Source organism: Aristolochia californica, unplaced genomic scaffold (genome assembly GCF_029961685.1).
Source record: "Aristolochia californica isolate CCGP_79_NKW_82.1479 unplaced genomic scaffold, dmAriCali1.0.hap1 SCAF_15, whole genome shotgun sequence".
Classification (NCBI taxonomy): domain Eukaryota; kingdom Viridiplantae; phylum Streptophyta; class Magnoliopsida; order Piperales; family Aristolochiaceae; genus Aristolochia; species Aristolochia californica.
The window spans coordinates 22,221,151-22,242,387 of record NW_027181826.1 but is presented as its reverse complement, the minus strand read 5'-3'; the positions used below and the strand labels follow the sequence as shown (position 1 = coordinate 22,242,387).

General features: G+C 39.5%; 5 protein-coding genes across 9 annotated transcripts; 4 read left to right on the top strand and 1 right to left on the bottom strand.

Annotated features, from left to right (window-relative positions):
• Positions 1 to 1,815: 1,815 nt before the first annotated feature.
• LOC137951247 (intracellular ribonuclease LX-like) lies at positions 1,816 to 2,975 on the top strand. The gene is made up of 4 exons (XM_068797832.1): positions 1,816 to 1,905; positions 2,033 to 2,179; positions 2,289 to 2,481; positions 2,567 to 2,975. Exons 1-4 carry the CDS (start codon positions 1,816 to 1,818, stop codon positions 2,845 to 2,847), a joined length of 711 nt encoding a protein of 236 aa, XP_068653933.1. The 3' UTR covers positions 2,848 to 2,975.
• A 1,285-nt stretch (positions 2,976 to 4,260) lies between these two features.
• Positions 4,261 to 6,127, top strand: LOC137951246 (polyphenol oxidase, chloroplastic-like). Its single transcript, XM_068797831.1, has 2 exons — positions 4,261 to 5,457; positions 5,588 to 6,127. Exons 1-2 carry the CDS (start codon positions 4,261 to 4,263, stop codon positions 6,125 to 6,127), a joined length of 1,737 nt encoding a protein of 578 aa, XP_068653932.1.
• A 5,543-nt stretch (positions 6,128 to 11,670) lies between these two features.
• Positions 11,671 to 12,673, top strand: LOC137951243 (ribonuclease 1-like). Its single transcript, XM_068797830.1, has 4 exons — positions 11,671 to 11,760; positions 11,860 to 12,006; positions 12,116 to 12,308; positions 12,393 to 12,673. Exons 1-4 carry the CDS (start codon positions 11,671 to 11,673, stop codon positions 12,671 to 12,673), a joined length of 711 nt encoding a protein of 236 aa, XP_068653931.1.
• Positions 12,674 to 14,546: 1,873 nt separating this feature from the next.
• LOC137951693 (polyphenol oxidase, chloroplastic-like) lies at positions 14,547 to 16,534 on the top strand. Its single transcript, XM_068798538.1, has 2 exons — positions 14,547 to 15,863; positions 15,995 to 16,534. Exons 1-2 carry the CDS (start codon positions 14,661 to 14,663, stop codon positions 16,532 to 16,534), a joined length of 1,743 nt encoding a protein of 580 aa, XP_068654639.1. The 5' UTR covers positions 14,547 to 14,660.
• A 73-nt stretch (positions 16,535 to 16,607) lies between these two features.
• On the bottom strand, positions 16,608 to 20,973 carry LOC137951694 (WEB family protein At5g55860-like). 5 transcript variants are annotated; one of them, XM_068798544.1, is made up of 4 exons: positions 20,287 to 20,959; positions 19,922 to 20,026; positions 17,734 to 19,237; positions 16,608 to 16,688 (listed from the first exon to the last, which is right to left on the bottom strand). In XM_068798544.1, exons 2-4 carry the CDS (start codon positions 20,021 to 20,023, stop codon positions 16,678 to 16,680), a joined length of 1,617 nt encoding a protein of 538 aa, XP_068654645.1. In that variant the 5' UTR covers positions 20,024 to 20,026; positions 20,287 to 20,959; the 3' UTR covers positions 16,608 to 16,677. The 5 variants fall into 5 exon arrangements, with proteins under 5 accessions (XP_068654645.1, XP_068654641.1, XP_068654644.1 ...); XM_068798540.1 differs by lacking the exon at positions 16,608 to 16,688 and having other exon boundaries at positions 17,316 to 19,237; positions 20,287 to 20,353; positions 20,484 to 20,959; XM_068798543.1 differs by lacking the exon at positions 16,608 to 16,688 and having other exon boundaries at positions 17,316 to 19,237; positions 20,883 to 20,973.
• Between the last annotated feature and the right edge of the window lie 264 nt (positions 20,974 to 21,237).

Sequence of the window (21,237 nt, the reverse complement as noted above, 5' to 3'; positions counted from 1 at the left end):
TTAACTGAGTTTGAGCTGCAACCTACATGGAAAATTTTGTGTAAAATATATGTCAAATAAACTGTATATAAAATTATGCATAAATTTTACTTAAAATTGGGTATGACCTCTACATAAATTTGGGCATGATCTCTGTACATAAATCCTGCATAAAAATATGAAAATAATGAGAGAAAAGACTTCTTGGCAGGGCATTGGATTATTCTTGATGGAAACAGACTTACTTTCACTTTGTATTATGTAAATTATATAGAGACAATTGATACACCCCACCCACCTGTACAATCCTATTAATAATGTTTATAAGCATTTGTTGAAGTAGTTAGTTGTCATTTTTGTCTTCCTCATGGACCTAAAAATCGCACCTCTGAATGTTAGAATTTCAAACTAGAGGAACTTTCAAACCAAACCATCCTCTAGATAAATAAACGACAATGAAATAAAACATATGGCTATAAAATATAAGTTTATACCATTTAATTAAGCAAAAGATAAAAGAATTAATAAGAGGTTTAGACCTCTTCCTAAGGGAATACAACACCAAGAGGCTTGGACCTCTTTGGCTCTTCCTAATAGTAACAACCATATAATACTAAGAGGTTTAGACCTCTTCCTAACAACAACAACAACAACCATACAACACCGAAACCCCTCCCATAATAGACTTACATGGAAGGAGATTGTGACACGGGTCATGGAAAATACGTATAAATAAATAAATTTTAATATAAAAATAGATTTTTTTTTAATAAAGATGATATTTAACACTCATTGCCACTAGAGAGTCGGAGATGTCGCTTTGTAATGTCCAAGTCAACAACAACCAAATCCGGCAAAGCAAGGAAGGAACTGAAGAAGTTGAAGATCATGGCGGTTGAAGTAGGAAACGTTTCTCAATATCAGGATGCTATCTAGAGAAAATGATATGCTCGAAGTAGAAAACACGCATATCTTGGAGATGGAGAGATTTCACCTTTTGTCCCGACTGGAGATAGAGAGGCTTCATCCCGAGTGGAGATGGAAAGGTTTCGCCTTCCTTTGGTCCCAAGTCCCGACTCTTGACCCTTGGTTAAGTAAATGAGCCGGTTCACGAGATCGTGAACCGAATCAAGCCTCATCCAGGGTTCTATTCGAGATCGGGTTTATTTGAATCGAACCGAGCTGAAATTAAACCGAACTCAAGCTATTCGTGAACTAGCTCGGTTCGATGCCACCCATGCCCGCCCCCCTTCCATTGCCAACACTAACGGGGGAGATGGCCCAGATGGCCCATCTATTGCATGATGTTGGTATTCATTAACTTACCTATGTAGCAGTTGCAAGTCTGCAATCTAAGTGACCTATCGGATTACCTTGTTCGCTGGTTTAATTGTCAAGGGTCGCTGAGTTAGAAGAGTTCAAGTCTCCGTTCTAGGTTAGATAGATGTGATTGCCAACTCAGATTCCGCATCAGAATGTAAAGAATCAAGGTACCTAAACAGAGGGTGGACCAAAAGTTAGCCGGCTGCAACGTATTTGTCAAAAGGACGTCGTCTTTGGCGTGCATTTTGAGTTCTTTTAGACCTTCACCCAGCCCTTGTACTCTTACAATTCTTCAGTTTACAAAAAGTGTAATGAATCGTTCATTTGAAACTATGAAGGGAATTTCCCACGTTGCTTCTGTCACTGCTCAATGCCTTTATTAACCATAAGTTGAAAACTATGAGAAGATGTGGAAAGGTTCTCTGAATTAACGCGTGAAGGCAACTGATGAATGAGACTTTCCGAATGTATAAATAGGGAGAGGGAGGAGCTTTTGGTATCTCTTCTTTCCAAATGGCTTATCGCTTTGTAATTGCTGCTCTTGTCACCCTCCTCTCTTGCTCTGCCTCCCTTGCTCAAGACCAGTACTTCCTTTACCTCAGGGTCTCTCTCTCTCTCTCTCTCTCTCTCTCTCTCTCTCTCTCTCTCTCTCTCTCTCTCTCTCTCTTTCTGGTCAGTTGATGGCTTTGAACTGAAAATATTGAAAAGTTTTAGTTGATTCGTTTTGCAGTGGCCAGGAGGACTTTGCAGCAAAGGCGAATGTTGTTTCCACAGCACATACCCCCGTCAAAACGATTTTGTGATTCATTACCTTGCCCGTTCTTTCACTTCTGGAAGTTACCCGCAATGCAATCCCAACCCCTTCTATGCTGCAGCAGTAATCTCTCTCACCCTTTCTGCCATTTCGTTTCTACCTCGTTTTATTTTTAACCTCTGGAATTCTATTTGCTAAAGTATATTACCTTTCTTTCCGTGTTTCCATTCAGCTTCAAAATTTCGTACAGGATATGTATAAGTACTGGCCGAGCTTCAATTGCCCGGCTGCCACCGGCGTTGAAGAATGGGGTGACGCCTGGAATGACAACGGAAAATGCAGCGGCATCCACCAGCCTCAATATTTCCAGAGGGCCATAAACCTGACCAAGGACGCCAACGTTCTAGACAAACTTGCCAGGAAAGGTGAGTCAAGTCGTTAATTTCTTGCAATTCCTGCAACATATTTTTCCTATTTTCTTCTTCTCACTAATTTTAAATGTATGATCAGGAATTCTACCCTCAGAATCCAACACCTACAGTCTGGTAGACGTGATGAACGCCATCAACGAAGGACTGGGAGCCAACACTGCCGTCATTAATTGCGGCGCGAACGCCAATTCCGTTCTCAGAAACGTTCGCCTTTGTCTGGATCCTACTGCTTCTTTTGCCACCGACTGCATCGATAAGCCGCCCAACATCTGCGCTGAAAGAGTTCAGCTCCTCCCACTTGCTAACAACACCGTGGAAGACGAAAACCCAATTGAAATGGTGACTTCTGGCGTGATGTAGGAGCTCAATCAATGCTTGCGAATAATCTTCATTAGGATTTCCTATTACTGCTAGCTGCAATAAGTACTAGTCTTGAATCTTACCATGGTTCAAAGTAGTTTTCACTTGTAATTGACCTTCTTTGTGAATCCTCCTCCATTGAAAAATAAATAGAAAAGTTTCTGCTACAAGGACCTAAATGAGGCGATCTCCATTACAAATTGGGAAAATTGAACTCTTCTGTCCAATTCCAACTGCAAGATATTCAATATGCAGTAAGCATTTTAGATCATCCTTCAATCCTGAAATTAACGGCGTAATTACATAACAGTAAGCACACCAAAACATCGAAAGAATCATGAAGGGTGAAGATCAATTTCTTGAAGGGATTGAAGTTCTAGAAACAGTGTTTTACTTTTATTTTTACATTTTCAGAGTCAGATTTCCTCGTCCATTTCTATCATACATGTGAAATGAACAAGAACTGTTCATATCTGAGGAACATGACCTGTTCACATCGAATGGATAAATACAGTTTGAAACAGAGAACTTATCTCTTAATCTGAAGGGAAGATAAGATAATCTCTAATCTCTTTAACAAGTTCCATTAATATGAAAGCTATTTTTCGTACGTTCAGAAAGTCTTAGAAAATAGCAATTAGCTTCCTTGAGGAAAGAACGCTGAAATACCTCACAATCTTATCCTTTTTTTAAGCAGATAGTTTTTTGCCAATCCTCGGATGATGCATGAATAGGAAACACAGTGGTTCCCTTCCTGCAAACAAAACTTGAGGAAATTATACAAATGGAGGTCATGGAGCATCATCGTCTCCGGTCAATTATGTGACGCTCTCTTCAACTCATATTATCAGCATTGTTCCTACCTTTCCTGCTCAGAAAGCTGATGGAATCCATTTGCAACCCGGAATATATTTACGGGCCTAGTTGTGTTAAACAAGTAATTCTTGTTATCAGGCGGCGGCTCCGTGATGAGTAGTATCATCGAGAAGAGATTAAATAATCTCCAGTGGATGCAAACTACTCATCCTGGCCGCCTCGTGATCGTTTTTCTCTGAAAAGCATGTCTAGAAATCTAGGAATTGAGGACTGATAGCTGCGTCCATTATCTTGTTCAATTCAACAACCCCACCAAACAATTTACAGTCAAATGCCTGCGAATCTAATCAAGATGGTGTCGGAAAAAACCCACGTGTTCTAACAGTGAAAGGGGCCAACTATTCGAGGATACGCTTTAAAAAACACTCGCGGAGGGGCTGCGCGGTGCCAACGACAATTATGGAGACGTTTATGCCTCGATTCAGATCTGAATAAAGTACGGCACAAGTTGGGATGTTGATCATCTGGTTCAGTAATCTATTTAAGTTCTTCCTCTCGTAAAAGGAAACAACCAAACCTACCCAAACACAGACGGCGATGGCGATGTTACTGGCCCCTCTCAACTCCTGCACTACCTCCTCCTCTTCTGCCTCCTTCAGTGGCTGTCCTGTCAAGGGCCGGCCACGGGCCCCAAGGGTGACAACTAGTATTAGAAGTAGCAGTGAGAATGGCGAAGTGAGGGCAACGAAGGTGGACCGTCGTAATGTCCTCCTCGGCTTGGGAGGGCTTTACGGCGCCACCAGCCTTGGTGGAAACCAGACAGCCATGGGAGTCCCTTTAGATTACCCAGACTTGCAGGCATGCCATGTCGCTAACTATCCTGATGAGTTTGGTGGCAACAATCCCATCGAGTGCTGTCCTCCTTATGACCTTAGCAAGCCTGTCGATATCCAACCATACGTATTTCCTACCAATGTGCCCAACCGAACCAGGAAGGCCGCCCATTTGCTTACTCAGTGGGAGAAGGACAGGTTTAAAAGGGCCATTACAGACATGAAGAACCTCCCCAGCAACCACCCATGGAACTTCTTGCAGCAAGCGAGGATCCACTGTGCGTACTGTAATGCAGCTTATGACCAGAAGAACAGTAATTCTCCTGTACAGGTACACTTCAGCTGGATCTTCCTCCCTTGGCACCGATACTACCTCTACTTCTTCGAGAGGATCCTTGGAAAAATCATCAGTGATGACACATTCGGTCTCCCCTTCTGGTGCTACGATGTTCGAGATGGAATGATGTTCCCTGACATGTATCTCGATCCCAATTCCAGTCTTTACAATCCAAACCGCAACCGGTCTCATTTCCCTCTTCCGATTGACCTCCTTTACGCCTTCGACAAAGAAGACCTTCCTCCCTCTGCTACTGCTGTTCAGGATAACATCGCATACTTGCGCAGGATTTTCACGGATAGCGCCCCGATTCCTGAACTCTTCATGGGAAGCGCTCTGAGAGCAGGGGATACACCCAACGGGAGGATGATGTCGGGCATGTTGGAGAACTTGCACAATGCAGTACATAACTGGATTGGGCAAGTTGAGCCACCGAATCTGGATATGGGCAACTTCTTCTCTGCTGCTCGTGACACCATGTTTTATGCTCATCATGTGAATCTCGATCGCCTCTGGAGCACTTACAGATCACTCATAGGGAACCAGACGGAGTTCAACGACAGTGACTGGCTTGATGCCAGGTTCGTCTTCTTCGACGAGAATGAGAAGGTGGTCAGCGTAACGGTAAGATACAGACACGAACGGCCGGACTGCAGTTTGATTATATGGTTCATATTCTCATGCATGCAATATCTCTAATAACATCACACTAATGAATTGCGTTTTGTTTTTGAAAAAAAAAAAAATCAAACAGACCCGTCAATGCCTCAATCAGAAGGATCTCGGATATGTTTACCAGAATGTGCCGGTTGAGTACCTCAGCTCACCCCAACCAGTCACTCCCCCAGCGACTCCACCCCAGTCGTCGTTCCCGGTGAGCGAATTTGGGCCTACACCTCGTCCCCTTTCTGGTACCATAAGAGCTGTGGTTGGGAGGCCGAGAACCTCTCCATCTCCCAGCGACAAGCGCCTCGAGGCTGAAGTTCTATTCGTCGACGACATTGAGCTTAATGATCCGGCAGCCGCCAGGTTTGATGTGTACGTCAACAGGCTGAGTCAAGGTTCTTATGTCGCCGGACTTGGCACTTTTGCCGGGAGCTTCGTCAGGGTTCGCCACAATCACACCAACCGGGATGGCAGTCACATCAGGACGCTCCAGAAGTTCGGTATCACTTCATTACTGGAAGAAATCGGAGCTGAAGCTGATGAGAACGTTGTGATCACCCTGGTTCCGCGAGATGGTAATCTCAGCATTGGAGGAGTCCACATAGAGCTCATGCAAACCATTAACTAGACGAAACAACCAAGCAGTAAATAAGGTGTCCAGTGTGAGTCACAGGCTTTCTGCTCATGTGAATCCGTGTATCTGCTTGTTCTATTTATATGCGCTTTGCTTCTGGGATGAAGCTTTGTTCTTCTTTCTAGCATTGTTCCATCACAGAATCTTCCTGTCAGTAGTCAATTTTTTTCTGTCATTACGAAACACAGAGCGGAACAGTTTCTCTCGTCGTAACGGAGCAAACCTTTATTTTATGTTTAAATAAACGAGGGTTCTCTATAGATTATAATTAGGGAATTTCACTAAAATACCCATTTAAAATAAATTATTTTCAAAAACACCACGTCATCAAAATATTTCTAAAACTACCCAACTTTGACCGGTCAAATACCTATGTGTGCAGTCAAAAGCGACACATAAGCTTTGACTACTTATGTGTCGCCACATCATCAATTCAGTAACATAGGTCAATACGTCGTCTGCCACATCATTATTTTACCATGTCATCTGCCACATAATCTGCCATGTCATTAAATAAAAAATTAAATATTTTAAAAAATAAAAAAATCATATACATATTGTTCCACGTAAGCCCTCACTTGTATGTTTTTTTCTCAAAAATCTCTCTTCATCGATCTTTCTCCTCGCGTCTCCTCTCGCCCCCTCTCCTCTAGCCGTTGCCGTCGCTCGCTCTCCTATTGCCGCTCGCATTAATTTTTTTTGTGAATAACAGTGGATTGGGTTCTGTTTCTGAACGGAATACACTGTTTTCTGATTCAATTAACCCAACTAGCCTAACTTGCAAATGTGATGAGATCAGTCACGGCAGTTCAAATGGATGAATAGTATTTTATTGCATCGATGTTTTTCGATCCATAAAAACGACAGAATCCGGTTTGTTGTTCAGTTCAATTTTTTAACCTTCATATCCTTTGCTAAACCCTTTTCAATCTACAGGCTCGATTCGTTAAGGGTGGTAATTATAACTAATTATTTATTTTACTATTTTATTCTGTTATAAAAAAGTAACATAAATAAAAATATTAATATTTTGTAAATATTTATTAATTTACTCTTTTATTATTTATCCAATAAATTTCATTTTATAAATATTCTTTTCTCTGTATGCAAGTAAAAAAGCTCTCTTTATAAATAGTGATGATTTAGTTTAAAAATACTTGCTTGAAAATAATTTAATAATATATTAATTAATATCATAACATGATTAATCATATTATTTTCATTTCAATAGGTTTTTATTAGATTTATCATGATTTAAAGTAGAATTTTAAAATTTTATTTGTCAAATAATTAATTTACAAACCAAATTACTTTTAAGTAATCAAAATTATTAATAATTTTGGTTTTTTCTATTTTTGGCTTCGAGACATAAAATTTATTACTTTTCCCAAAGATAAATGTCCAATATTGTAGATATTAGGTAATAAAACATGTATCTTATTTTTTGAATTTTTTTTAAAAAATATTCAATTTTTTATTTAATGATGTGGCAGATGACGAGGTAAAATAATGACATGTCAGATGACGTGTCGATTTATGTTATTGCACTGATGACATGTCGATACATAAGCAGTCAAAGTTTACGTGTCTCTTTTGACTGCACACATAGGTATTTGACCGGTCAAAGTTGGGTAGTTTTAGAAATAATTTGATGACGTCGGTGTTTTTGACAATAATTTATTTTAAATGGGTATTTTAGTGAAATTCCCTTATAACTAAGTCCATGGGCTGTCTTGTGTAACCTAAATCTAATATTATGTTTAAATAGAAAAGAGAAAGAAAAGAGGGGGGACGTTCTCCTATTTTTAAGACTCTCATTCTTGGCTGTTCTATCAGCCATCGTTGGTGATCTTTACTGTTCTCTCCAACAACTTGTTTTACATGGTATGAGAGTCAGCCTGTTGTTCTTCCAGAGTCTTCCTTCCTCTGCTATGAGAGTGAGTTTTTTTTTCCACTGAGAGTTCTGCCGTGGACGACTTTTTCTGCTGAGAGTTCTTCGCCGCCGTGGAGAAGAAGACGACGACATTCCGAGTTGTTTAGCGTCGTTTCCGGGGAAGAAGGAGACGTTTTTTGAGTCGTTTGGCACCGTTGTCGGAGAAGAAGGAGACTTTGCCAGGGAAGAGACTATGTTGTCTTCCGAGTCATTTATCGCGAAGAGGACGATGGGTCACGACGTTTTAGCGCTATTGGCAGAGAAGAAGGAGACATTTTCTGAGTTGCTTGGCATTTTTTCCGGGGAAGAAGGAGACTGTTGTTTTTCGCTGTTGCCAGGGATGAAGGAGTTTCGACACTGTTGAAAAATTAGATTTTCCTAAGTTACGAAAATCTAATCAAGCACCGGCCCGCCGGTGGTTGTTCAACCTGAACCGGCTAGCATAAGTATAAAAATAAAAAAAATAAAAAAAAAAACTCAATGTTGGAGTTCTTAGTTTGGACTCTGAGTTGGCATTTTCAGCAAAGGGGGATTCAGTTTCTTTTTAGAAAGTTTGGTGCCTCAAGGCTTAGGGCAACTACATGCTCATGAACGACATAAACTTACAGCCCAATCCGTTAAGTGTGTTTTTTTTTGTTATGCTATATCACAAAAAAGTTATATTTGTTATGATCCTTATTTTCATCGTATACATGTTTCTCGGAATGTGATTTTATTTGAAAATCAATATTTCTTTCCCTACCATCTGCATCTTTATCTATTCTGCCTAGCTTTTATGAGCCCAGTCCCACTTCATCTGTGCCCCCTCATGATCCTGACCTGGCGCCTGCTTCCATCACTCTTCATCAATCTACTTGCACTTCTTGCCCCTTGATAGGTTTGCTTTCTCCTTCACTATCCCTCTTGTAGCTACTTTATCATCTATTTCGATTCCCTCTTGCTACAAACAGGCAAAGGCAGATGAGTGTTGGCAAAAGGCATCGGAAATAGAACTTTAAGCTCTTGAGGAGAATCATACTTGAGAAGTTGTCACTAGTCCCCCCCCACCTACTATTAAGCCTCTTTGGGAGTAAATGGATTCATTGCTATTCTACTAGAGTAGAGCGGGTTGAATAGGTCAACGTAAAAAAAAGAAAAAAACGTAAATGAAAAATGGGAGTAATATAAAAACATTATTTTAATTTTTTGGAAAATATTATCTAGATGATTTTCTCAAAGAAATATATTATTATGTTCTTTAAAATATTTCTTAACAATTTTTACCAAGAAATAATGTCTTTTTAAAAAAAAAATTGGCATTTTTCTCAAAGAAATATTTTAATTTTTAATATTCTGGAAATAATTTTGTTGGCGTTTGATTTTAAAAAATTATTTCTAGACATTTTTTCGAGAAATAATTTTAATGTTTTAGTTTTTGTAAAAAAATTCTTAGTAATTTTTAAATAAATATATATATTTTTCGAATATTTTTAAATGAAAATTTTCACTAATAGTGGCATATTTTAGTATTAAAATTTTCCTATATACATGTTTAAAATAGTTAATTTAATAAAATATAAAAATTGGACAAAATGAACTAATTTTTTTATTTATAATGAAGAACTAGAACCTTGTAGATATTGTGAAAATGATCTACTAGCATAGAAGAAGATGTGGAAGAGGATGTGAAGTCACAAGAAGCCAAGAAACTCATTATATCAGCTATAAATGTTTGAAACTCACTCGTAGCTCTTTGATTACCTCACTCATCATTCGTCTTTTCCAGGTCAGTTGCCCACCCTACACTAGTGCATTGTGTAAGTGAAAGTGAATTCACTTTTTATAGGAAAAGTGGCTCCAAAAGTAAATGGAGCATAAAAGCGAATTACATAAGTAATTCACTTTCACTTGTTTAAGTGAAAACACAAGTGAAAATGAATTCACTAGATGAGACTAGTGAATTCACTTTCACTAGTTGTTCCATGAGACCAGTTGGATTTTAATGGAAATAATCGTATTATTTTATTAATAAAATATCTTATTTATATATTTATTATATTCATATTTTTTATATTATATTAAGTTACTAATTTAAGAGTACTAATTAAGATATCGTAAAAGTAAGAATTTGATCATATATCTAGAGTAAATATTCTTGTTTAAGTATTCTATTTTTTATAATTAACTAAATTAATATTTTATTTTAGTTTGTAATTATTTTATTAATTTAGACTAAACAAAAATCTATCTTATTTTATTAATAAAAAGCCTTTTTATTTATTTGTTATATTCATGACTTTTAATAGTATATTAAATTACTAATTTAACAGTGATAATTTAGATATTGTAAAAGTAAAAAATTGATTAAGAATCTAGACATTATAAAACCAACCACGTTTGTTTAGGTATATTATTTTTTATATTTAAATAATTTAATATTATATTTAAAGATTTTAAATTATTTACCTTATTTTTTTATTTTAAAAATTAAATAAAACTATCTAAATAAAGTTAAATCTATCAGAGTATTTTATTAATAAATTTATTTTCCACTTTCCACTAAATTTTTCATTGTGTACACAAATACAAGAAAATACTTTACACTGCAATTTCTATTGATCACACTAACAAAAAAAATAATTCACTTTCGTTTTTACTTCAAACTCCAACATTAGTGGTACTAAAACTACGTTGTAGGAAGGGGGAAGTACCAAAACTAGGGGTGGGTATTGGGTTGGATTTTATGGGGAATTGACCTGACCCCAAAACTTTCAGGTTCAGGTTTTGGGTTCCACCCCATGGGTTGGGGGCAAGGCAAGGAAAAAAACTTATCAAATTTTGGATTGGGATGAGACAAAGATATAAAATAGGGTATGAACGGATTGTTATTGGCTTGGGTTTATGGGGGATGGGTCAAGGACGGTGATTAGGTCACAATCGAGTTTGACAGTTTGGATTTTTTCGATTTTGAGATTCAAGTTCAAGGTCGGGTTTGGGTATTAGAAAACCCGACACCGACCCTACTCGTGCCAACCCCTAGCCAAGACCCATCCCTTTCTCATAGCTAAGTCGAACACACATCAACCGATTGTGTATTATAGTTGAGCTCTACATCTACAAGTCGAGCCTCCTCGACTAAATTGTCCATTTGTTTCTATTGAATTTGTACATAGTAATAAATAATTTATCTAAATTTAATTACAAAAATAAATAAAGAAGAAATATAATACTAACATGGACAACTCTACCCTCCTCAGTTGCTATCGACCAACATATCTAGAGTTGAATGCCTCTAAAAAATGGACTTTATTGACCTCACCCAACAAATATACCATGAAATAAAGTGAAATCCTTAAACCCTTTCATGAAAGAAATAAAAATCTCACCAATATTATTCATATCATCTCATGGTACACATGGACAAATAAGGCTGATGTGATTGCCAACTCAGATTCCACATCAGAAAGTAAAGAATCAAGGTATATTTGTCAAAAGAACGTCGTCTTTGGCGTGCATTTGAATTCTTCTCGTATTTCACTTCAACGCGTGAAGGCAACTGGTGAATGAGACCTTTCGAATGTATAAATAGGGAGAGGGAGGAGCATTTGGTATCTCTTCCTTCCAAATGGCTTATCGCTTTGTAATTGCTGCTCTTGTCACCCTCCTCTCTTGCTCCGCCTCCCTTGCTCAAGACCAGTACTTCCTGTACCTCAGGGTCTCTCTCTCTCTCTCTCTCTCTCTCTCTCTCTCTTTCTGATCAGTTGGGGGCTTTGAACTGAAAATATTGAAAAGCTTTAGTTGATTCGTTTTGCAGTGGCCTGGAGGACTTTGCAGCAAAGGCGAGTGTTGTTTCCACAGCACGTATCCCCGTCAAAACGATTTTGTGGTTCACTACCTTGCCCGTTCTTTCACTTCTGGAAGTTACCCGCAATGCAATCCCAACCCCTTCTATGCTGCAGCAGTAATCTCTCTCACCCTTTCTGTCATTTCATTTCTACCTCGTTTCATTTTTAACCTCTGGAATTCTATTTGCTAAAGTATATTACCTTTCTTTCCGTGTTTCCATTCAGCTTCAAAATTTCGTACAGGATATGTATAAGTACTGGCCGAGCTTCAATTGCCCGGCTGCCACCGGCGTTAATGAATGGGGTGACGCCTGGAACGACAACGGAAAATGCAGCGGCATCGACCAGCCTCAATATTTCCAGAGGGCCATAAACCTGACCAAGGACGCCAACGTTCTAGACAAACTTGCCAGGAAAGGTGAGTCAAGTCGTTAATTTCTTGCAACTCCTGCAACATAATTTTCCTATTTTCTTCTTCCCACTAATTTAAATGTATGATCAGGAATTCTACCCTCAGAATCCAACACCTACAATCTGGTAGACGTAATGAACGCCATCAACGAAGGACTGGGAGCCAACACTGCCGTCATTAATTGCGGCGCAAACGCCAATTCCGTTCTCAGAAACGTTCGCCTTTGTCTGGATCCTACTGCTTCTTTTGCCACCGACTGCATCGATAAGCCGCCCAACATCTGCGCTGAAAGAGTTCAGCTCCTCCCACTTGCTAACAACACCGTGGAAGACGAAAACCCAATTGAAATGGTGACTTCTGGCGTGATGTAGGAGCTCAATCAATGCTTGAGAATAATCTTCATTAGGATTTCCTATTACTGCTAGCTGCAACAAGTACTAGTCTTGAATCTTACCATGGTTCCAGTAGTTTTCACTTGTAATTGACTCTCTTTGTAAGTCCTCTTCCATTGAAAGATAAATAGAAAAGTTTCTGCTACAAGCACCTAAATGAGGCGAAAATGAACTCTTCAGTCCAATCCCAACTGCAAGATATTCAATATGCAGTAAGCATTTTAATGGCGTAATTACATAACAGTATGCACACTAAAACATCGAAAGATTCATGAAGGGTGAAGGCCAAGCAGACCTGGTCATAATCTCCCTTTCTCCATCTCTTTCGTTATCAGGCAGCCCGTTCCCTGTTGCTGCCTGAGGTTGTGTTTATCCTTAAGACTTGTCTAAAGTGGAGGCAATCGTTGAATAATAACGAATCTTTGGCAGCTTATTTCCATTTAGTCTAAGGTCAATTTTTTTAAGGGAATATAGTTCTAGAAACAATGTCAAGTTTTCTATTTGACTGTCATTTTTACAATTTCAGGGTCAGATTTCCTCCTCCATTTCTGTCATACATGTAAAATGAACAAGACCTGTTCACATCGAATGGATAAATACAATTTGAAACAGAGATCTTATCTCTTAATCCGAAGGGAAGATAAGATAATCTCTGATGCGAACAGCTACTACGGAATGATTAACGAAGAAGACCAAAAAGGGTTTTACCTGGTTCGGTAGTATGTCAACATCCACCGGAGCGACAACTGGAAAATACACTATATCTGAATTATGGTTACATAAGTATAATTTACAAAAAGGGTTTTACCTGGTTCGGCAATGCTTGAACTTAACTGTAGTAACAGGCTTTGTCAACATGTTTGCTACATTCTCAAAAGTGTGAACTTTGTCAAGTAGTAGTTCTTTGATGAAACCAATTCTCTGATCCTATGAAATCTCACATTTATGTGTTTGGTCCTCGCATGATACACCTGGTTATTTACTAAATAAATGACACTCTTACTATCACAATGCAAGTGAACTCCACCTTAACAAAGAATCAAGGAAGAACAAAGAAGACCAAAAAGGGTTTTACGTGGTTCAGCAGTATGCCTACATCCACCAGAGTGACGGCTGAAAAATATACTATATCTGAATTAGGGTTACATAAGTATAATTTATATTAACCCTAGATGTAATTGTGTATAAAATACATAAATACTGATGTACAAAAATACCACCCCAACCTAAGTATATACGCCATATGCTCCAAATAGCAATTAGCTTCCTTGAGGAAATAACGATGAAATACCTCACAATCTTATCCTTTCTTTAAGCAAATAATTTTTTGCCAATCTTCTTGCAACAGGATGATGCATGAATAGGGAACACAGTGGTCCCCTTGCTGCAAACAAGACTTACAGGAAATGGTGCAAATGGAGGTCATGGAGCATCATCGTCTCCGGTCAATTAAAGTGACGCTCTCTTCAGCTCATATTATCAGTATTGTTCCGACCTTTACTGCCCAGAAAGGTGATGGAATCGAGTTGCAACCCGGAATATGTCCCAATCGGCGTATATTTTACGGGCCTAGTTGTGTTAAACAAGTAATATCTGGTTATGAGGCGGCGGCTCCGTGATGAGTAGTATCATCGAGAAGAGATTAAATAATCTCCAGTGGATGCAAACTACTCATCCTGGCCGCCTCGTGATTTTTTCTCCGTAAAGCATGTCTAGAAATCTAGAAGTTGACGACTGATCGCTGCGTCCATTATCTCGTTCAATTCAACAACCGCACCAAACAATTTACAGTCAAATTCCAGCGAATCCAATCAAGATGGTGTCGGTAAAAACAGTGAAAGGGGCCAAGTATTCGAGGATAAGCTTTAAGAAAAACTCGCGGAACGTTTTATGCCTCGATTCAGATCATCTGGTTCAGTAATCTATTTAAGTTCTTCCTCTCGCCAAAGGAAACACCCAAACCCAGATGGCGACGGCGATGTTACTCGTTCCTCCCTACTCCGGCACTACCTCCTCCTCTTCTGCCTCCTTCAGTGGCTGTCCTGTCAGGGGCCGGCCCCGAGCCCCAAGGGTGACAACTAGTATTAGAAGTAGCAGTGAGAATGGCGACGTGAGGGGAACGAAGGTGGACCGTCGTAATGTCCTCCTCGGCTTGGGAGGGCTTTACGGCGCCACCAGCCTTGGTGGAAACCAGTCAGCCATGGGAGTCCCTTTAGATTACCCAGACTTGCAGGCATGCCATGTCGCTAACTATCCTGATACGTTTGGTGGCAACAGTCCCATCGAGTGCTGTCCTCCTTATGACCTTAGCAAGCCTATCGATATCCAACCATACGTATTTCCTACCAATGTGCCCACCCGCACCAGGAAGGCCGCCCATTTGCTTACTCAGTGGGAGAAGGACAGGTTTAAAAGGGCTATTGCTGACATGAAGAACCTCCCCAGCAACCACCCATGGAACTTCATGCAGCAAGCGAGGATCCACTGCGCGTACTGTAATGCAGCTTATGACCAGAAGAATAGTAATTCTCCTGTACAGGTACACTTCAGCTGGATCTTCCTTCCTTGGCACCGATACTACCTCTACTTCTTCGAGAGGATCCTTGGAAAAATCATCAGTGATGACACATTCGGTCTCCCCTTCTGGTGCTACGATGTTCGAGATGGAATGATGTTCCCTGACATGTATCTCGACCCCAACTCCAGTCTTTACAATCGAAACCGCAACCGGTCTCATTTCCCTCTTCCAATGGACCTCCTTTACGCCCTCGACAAAGAAGACCTGCCTCCCTCCGGCACAGTTGTTGAGGATAACATCGAATACTTGCGCAGGATTTTCACGGATAGCGCCCCGATTCCTGAACTCTTCATGGGAAGTGCTCTGAGAGCAGGGGATATACCCAACGCGACGCTGATGGCGGGCATGTTGGAGAATTTGCACAATGCAGTACATTACTGGATTGGGCAAGTTGAACCACCTAATCTGGACATGGGCAACTTCTTCTCTGCTGCCCGTGACACCTTGTTTTATGCTCATCATGTGAATATCGATCGCCTCTGGAGCACTTACAGATCAGTCATAGGGAACCGGACGGAGTTCAACGACAACGACTGGCTAGATGCCAGGTTCGTCTTCTTCGACGAGAATGAGAAGGTGGTCAGCGTCACGGTAAGATACTGACACGAAAGGCCCTATTGCAGTTTGATTAATATATGGTTCATGTTCTCATGGATGCATTATCTCTAATAACAGCACACTAATGAACTGCGTTTTGTTTTTGAAAAACATAAATCAAACAGACCCGGCAATGCCTCAATCAGAAGGATCTCGGATATGTTTACCAGAATGTGCCGGTTGAGTACCTCAGCTCACCCCAACCAGTCACCCCCCGACCGACTTCTCCCCAGTCGTCGTTCCCGGTGAGCGAATTTGGGCCTACACCTCGTCCCCTTTCTGGTACAATAAGAGCCGTGGTCAGGAGGCCGAGAACCTCTCCATCTCCCAGCGACAAGCGCCGCAAGGCTGAAGTTCTATTCGTCGACGACATTGAGCTGAATGATCCGGCAGCTTCCAGGTTTGATGTGTACGTCAACAGGCTGAGTCAAGGTTCTTATGTTGCCGGACTCGGCACGTTTGCCGGGAGCTTCGTCAGGATTCGTCACAACCACACCAACCGGGATGGCAGTCACACCAGGATGCGCCAGAAGTTCGGCATCACTTCGTTACTGGAAGAAATCGGAGCTGAAGCTGATGAGAACGTTGTGATCACCCTGGTTCCGCGAGAAGGTAATCTCAGCATCGGAGGAGTCCACATTGAGCTCATGCAAACCATTAACTAGACGAAACAACCAAGACAGTAAATAAGGTGTCCAGTGTGAGTCTCTGTGTATCTGCTTGTTTGATTTATGTGCGCTTGGTTTCTTGAATAAAGCTTTGTTCTTCTGTCTTCCATTATTCCATTGCGGAATCTTCCTGTCAGTTGTCAACTATTACCTGTCATTACGAAACACAGTGCGATTTGTTGTCAATCACCTACATTTGTAAATTGATTCGATCTGTATATGTGACGTGCGGAACAGTTTCTGTCACCATTACAGAGGAAAACTTTATTTTATTCGGATACAGGTGATTAAAAAATCTGCGTTACTGATCCATGAACAAAAAGCATCTAAAAAATATATGGAAATCGTCCTTTCCTTTGAGACAGTAATTCTTCTGTCTTTTACCCATATGATCTTGCTATTTGTAGAGATAGTTTACCTGTTTATCCTGGTTTACCCTTTAATTTAATAAGAACACAAACTCAGCAAAAATCCTTTACTCCTTTAAGAAAGTTTACATGACTCCACTTTGTCATGTTGATTCTTCCATTGTGAGATTCTTTATCATATATATTTTCAACACTCCCCCTCGATCTAGAGTTGCTAACTTTAGCTTGTAAAATAAAATTCTTGGTCTTCATCTTCAACACTTTGGGTTGCACAACATTCTTTATGGATGCAAACTCTTCATCTTCAATTTTCCCCCTTAGATATTCAAGTCACCTAATAAATTTTCTCACAACATCAAGAATTCTTTATTGTAAACTCTATCAAATACTACCAAATACCTCTTATTTGTATTTCTTCTTTTATTTCTTCTCAAGTTAGAGACCAAAAAGACATAAAGACATAGGAGAAAAGAAAAATCACTCAAAAGTTAAATAACAAAATTTCTTCTATTTCTTCTCCTTCAGCCCATGTTAGCTTCTCTCAATAGACTCACTTTGCTGCTGGGTTTGTAATACAAATTGCAGTGGTGTTTATCTTTTTCTGTTTCTTTCTGTTTTTTCCAAAACCAGTTCTAATGCAGTGAATTTTTTTGTCACTGAACATATTCCGAAACTTAAAAGACAAAAGAATACTAAGTCCTATGTTTCTTGGGTCAACAAAGATATAAACCATTATTGAACTAGTTACTTGAGGATAATTTAATAGTTATCACCATAGAGAATGTCTGCCTTGCCTGCAAAATTAGAATTTCATGTTTAGAACTTTACCCAATGATTGATAGGTTGCCTGCTGATTATCATACACAGGGGGATTGCTGCTCCACCAACTTGATTCTTCCTTAAGTGCTATTATTGCTGCTCTTTTCTTCTCCTTTCTTTCTCTATACTTCCTGAGCTGATCCTCCACAGCTGTTTTTGCTTTTTCTGCCATCTCCGCCCTTGCTTTGGCCTGTCCAGCGGCTACAACCAGATTGTCAATGTCTTCTTTTGCAGCTCCAAGCTCTAACTTCAATTTCTCCAACTCCAGCTTGTATGAGGATTCAATCATGTTATCTTCTATAGGTGGTGCAGTTTCATCATCAGTCACCTTGGCTTCTCTAGTCAGAGTCTCATATTCCTCCATTGAAATTGTGATCGTCGAGCCAAACTCTGATGAAATGATGTTTCCAGTACCTGTCGCTTCTTGTTTCAGTCTTTGAGTGTCTTGCTTGGCTGCCTCGGCTTCCATTGCCAATTCTTGCACAGCAAGATATAGCCCTGATCTAATACTCTCGGCTCTTAGTTCAGCTGCTTCTGCAGCAGCAAGCTTTGATCTGGCTCTGTGGAGTTCAGAATTCAGAGTTGCAATTTCTAGTTTGGCCATGGATTCTTTTTCTTCTACCTGAGCCATTTCACTTTTCACCTTGTGTATTTCGTCCTTAAATAGCAGAGTCTGACAATTTAAGTCATTAGCTACTTGTTGTGCACGCTGCACCTCTTGTCTTGATTGATGCAGTTGCATTTCAATTGACTGGACATAGATTTCTCTCTCCGAATTCACTTGACCCCTCTGTTCTATCTCTATTTTCAGAGTCTCGGATTCCTTCATAGCATCAGATGCAATCCCCTTTGCTTGCTTTAGTTCCAATTCTAAAGTTTCAACAAGTAGATTTTTAGTCAAGAGTTTATTCTCTAAATCCTCAACTCTATCAAGTTCTTTTTTCATCTCTTCTATTTGTTCATACGCCTTTTCTATTGCTTCATCCTTTGAAAACAAAGTAGCAGTCTTCTCTTTATCTGTTTCAATGGCTGATAGCTTTAAAAACAAAATAGCTTCATTAAGCTCTGAAACATGCTTCAGAAACTCCGCAATCTTCTCTTTGTTCATTTCACGAGCAGTTTCCATCAATTCAACTTGTGTCAGGGCAGAAACCTTAGCCTCATTGGAAGCAGCAAGTTGAGCTTTCAGCTCTTCTTCAGCAGTCTTCAACTCGTTCAATGTCTGTTGGAGACTTCCTCGAGCGTTATCATTTTCAAAGAGCTGAGCCAATAAATGTGTATTCTCTGATTCAAGTTTATCTAGACGGCTTTTAGTTTTTTTGTATTCTACTATATATTTTTCTCTTTCATTCTCTGATTCATTGAGTCGGGTAGAGAGTTCATCAACCTTTTTGCTGCAAACTTCAAGCTCAAGAAGGGCCTGCATGTGGGCAGACTCTTTTATTTCAAGCTGTACTTTGTACCCAGACAATTCCTTTTGCATGAGATCCAGTTCAATTTCTTTTTCCACTTCCTGCTCACAATAGAATGAAGCATATAGTACCAATATAAGAATTACATAAATGGTTATCTTCTGTAAGAAACAGAGGCACGTTAACATCTAATTAAGGATATAGAAATCATAAATTTCTAACCAGATATCTAACTTCTTGCAGACTCTACCAGGCAAGAGGGAAATATGAAGTTCCACAAGATGAAGATGAATACTGAGGAAAACAACATACTATTTCACTCAATTAGTTGTCAGGTTCTGCATACGGAGCAAGGTCATAGAAATGGAGCAACTTCTGAAAATTTGATAAGCTGAATAGCTTCAGAAGTAGTAAAAGGAGATTCATTCAGCATAATCCATCATAATTGAAACAAAACAGTGACGATTATACTGAAATAAGGACCCCCTAGCTGTAACCTCTTGAGGGTCTGTTGTTCAGTTCTGGACCAACGAGAGAATCACCAAAAGCATACTATGTTGGCTGCTGACTTAGAACCAGAACCAGTTCATTTAACATTTTTATCTCTGGTGATGTAATCGAACAAGAGAACAGAGGACAAAAAATTTATTCTCTTCCTCGGTTTGTTGATTGATTTCGTGAACATGAGAAAAAACGAAGTCTGGAATTTGGATACAAAGGGTAAATAAATTAACCGGTTGCCTTTCTAGACTTCAGTAAATTTCAGAGACCAATTCACACTGTACCTCATTTCGGGTAGATCTATACTTTCTTTGTTCTGTCTTCTGCCCAAACAAAGACAAAGCAGCTTGGACTGATTCAAAGGGTTTTGAGTCTACCTCCCCCATGCTCTGCAACAACCAGAGAACTTATAAAATTTTCAAAGCGTTGCAATTGAGGCACAAAAAGATCTACATGGTCGTTTGATTTCCTCACTCATAAAGCAATATATTGATTATTGTCAAGAGAGCACAAACAGCAATTTCCAAACACTGAAAGCCAGATCCAATCTTTTGAATAATAAATGAAATTACAGCAGCTCTAGGACTGGCATTTTCCAATAAACCAAGCAGGAATATTCAAAGGTTTAAAAGAGAAACAGCAGGAGTACCAGAAAATACGAGAACGAAGTACTATGTCGGTACGTCACCGAAACCGTTCTCCGAGAAAAGCGAGAGCTGAAAGATTTCAGTCGTTTCAGCCAAAGAAAAATAGAGAGTCTATTATAAGTCCCGAAACCCAACCATGGAATATCGAAAATCTTTTTCCAAACACCGTGACTGAAATAGGAAAATGAAAAACTCGGACCTGCAATCTGCTCAATAGAGGTCTACCCAGCCAAAACCTTCTGCGAAATCACAATCCATTTAATACGTCGCTAAGTAAATTCTCAGATCTGAAGAACTTGCTAGAAGTCTGTGACAAGAGGACAGGCGAGGATACCAAATAAAGAATATGCGACGAGGAGTGAAGCTTTGTGAAAGACGAAGAAGAAGCATTTAACCGAGTTTTGGGAGAACCGAGGAAGAGAACTCGTCGTAATCGTGAAGTCCAGGAAAAATGAGAACCCATTGAAGACTTCGAAAGGATCGAAGGGGATAGAGTAGGAACTGTTAGATGAAGGGCACTGGACGTCCGAGTCCCCATATCTGACGAAAAGAACATTCCAAAAAAAACACCCAAGTAGGCAACTTCGTGCAGATTCACCTGGGTTGTCAACAAACATGATAAAGAAGATTACACAGACCACCAACTTCGAATTCTGCGAAGATAAACAAAATTTTCTTCTCTGTACTGAGATTCAAGCGATAATGAACATGAAACCATTAAAATAAGGTCGTCTTTTATGTAATCAAGTTTAATATTAGTTATCTAATAAATATAATATTTTTAAAAATAATTATTAGACAATTATATAATTATTGAATAATTAAATTAATTGACAAATTGTCATCTCCGTCATGGACGATAGAGATTTTAAGTAATAACCAGTCCAGGATCTTTGGAATCTACATTCACCGCTAGTCACTTCTACGAATCCAGCCAAAATCTCTGAAGTCTG

Coding starts and splice junctions, on each gene's coding strand:
- LOC137951247 (XM_068797832.1), top strand. CDS start 1,816: ATGGCTTATCGCTTTGTAATTGCTGCTCTTGTCACCCTCCTCTCTTGC. Junction 1,906..2,032: donor AGTACTTCCTTTACCTCAGG/GTCTCTCTCTCT, acceptor TTCGTTTTGCAG/TGGCCAGGAGGACTTTGCAG. Junction 2,180..2,288: donor ACCCCTTCTATGCTGCAGCA/GTAATCTCTCTC, acceptor GTTTCCATTCAG/CTTCAAAATTTCGTACAGGA.
- LOC137951243 (XM_068797830.1), top strand. CDS start 11,671: ATGGCTTATCGCTTTGTAATTGCTGCTCTTGTCACCCTCCTCTCTTGC. Junction 12,007..12,115: donor ACCCCTTCTATGCTGCAGCA/GTAATCTCTCTC, acceptor GTTTCCATTCAG/CTTCAAAATTTCGTACAGGA. Junction 12,309..12,392: donor AGACAAACTTGCCAGGAAAG/GTGAGTCAAGTC, acceptor ATGTATGATCAG/GAATTCTACCCTCAGAATCC.
- LOC137951246 (XM_068797831.1), top strand. CDS start 4,261: ATGGCGATGTTACTGGCCCCTCTCAACTCCTGCACTACCTCCTCCTCT. Junction 5,458..5,587: donor AGAAGGTGGTCAGCGTAACG/GTAAGATACAGA, acceptor AAAATCAAACAG/ACCCGTCAATGCCTCAATCA.
- LOC137951693 (XM_068798538.1), top strand. CDS start 14,661: ATGGCGACGGCGATGTTACTCGTTCCTCCCTACTCCGGCACTACCTCC. Junction 15,864..15,994: donor AGAAGGTGGTCAGCGTCACG/GTAAGATACTGA, acceptor TAAATCAAACAG/ACCCGGCAATGCCTCAATCA.
- LOC137951694 (XM_068798543.1), bottom strand. CDS start 20,023: ATGGGGGAGGTAGACTCAAAACCCTTTGAATCAGTCCAAGCTGCTTTG. Junction 19,238..19,921: donor ATAGATCTACCCGAAATGAG/GTACAGTGTGAA, acceptor TATTGTGAGCAG/GAAGTGGAAAAAGAAATTGA.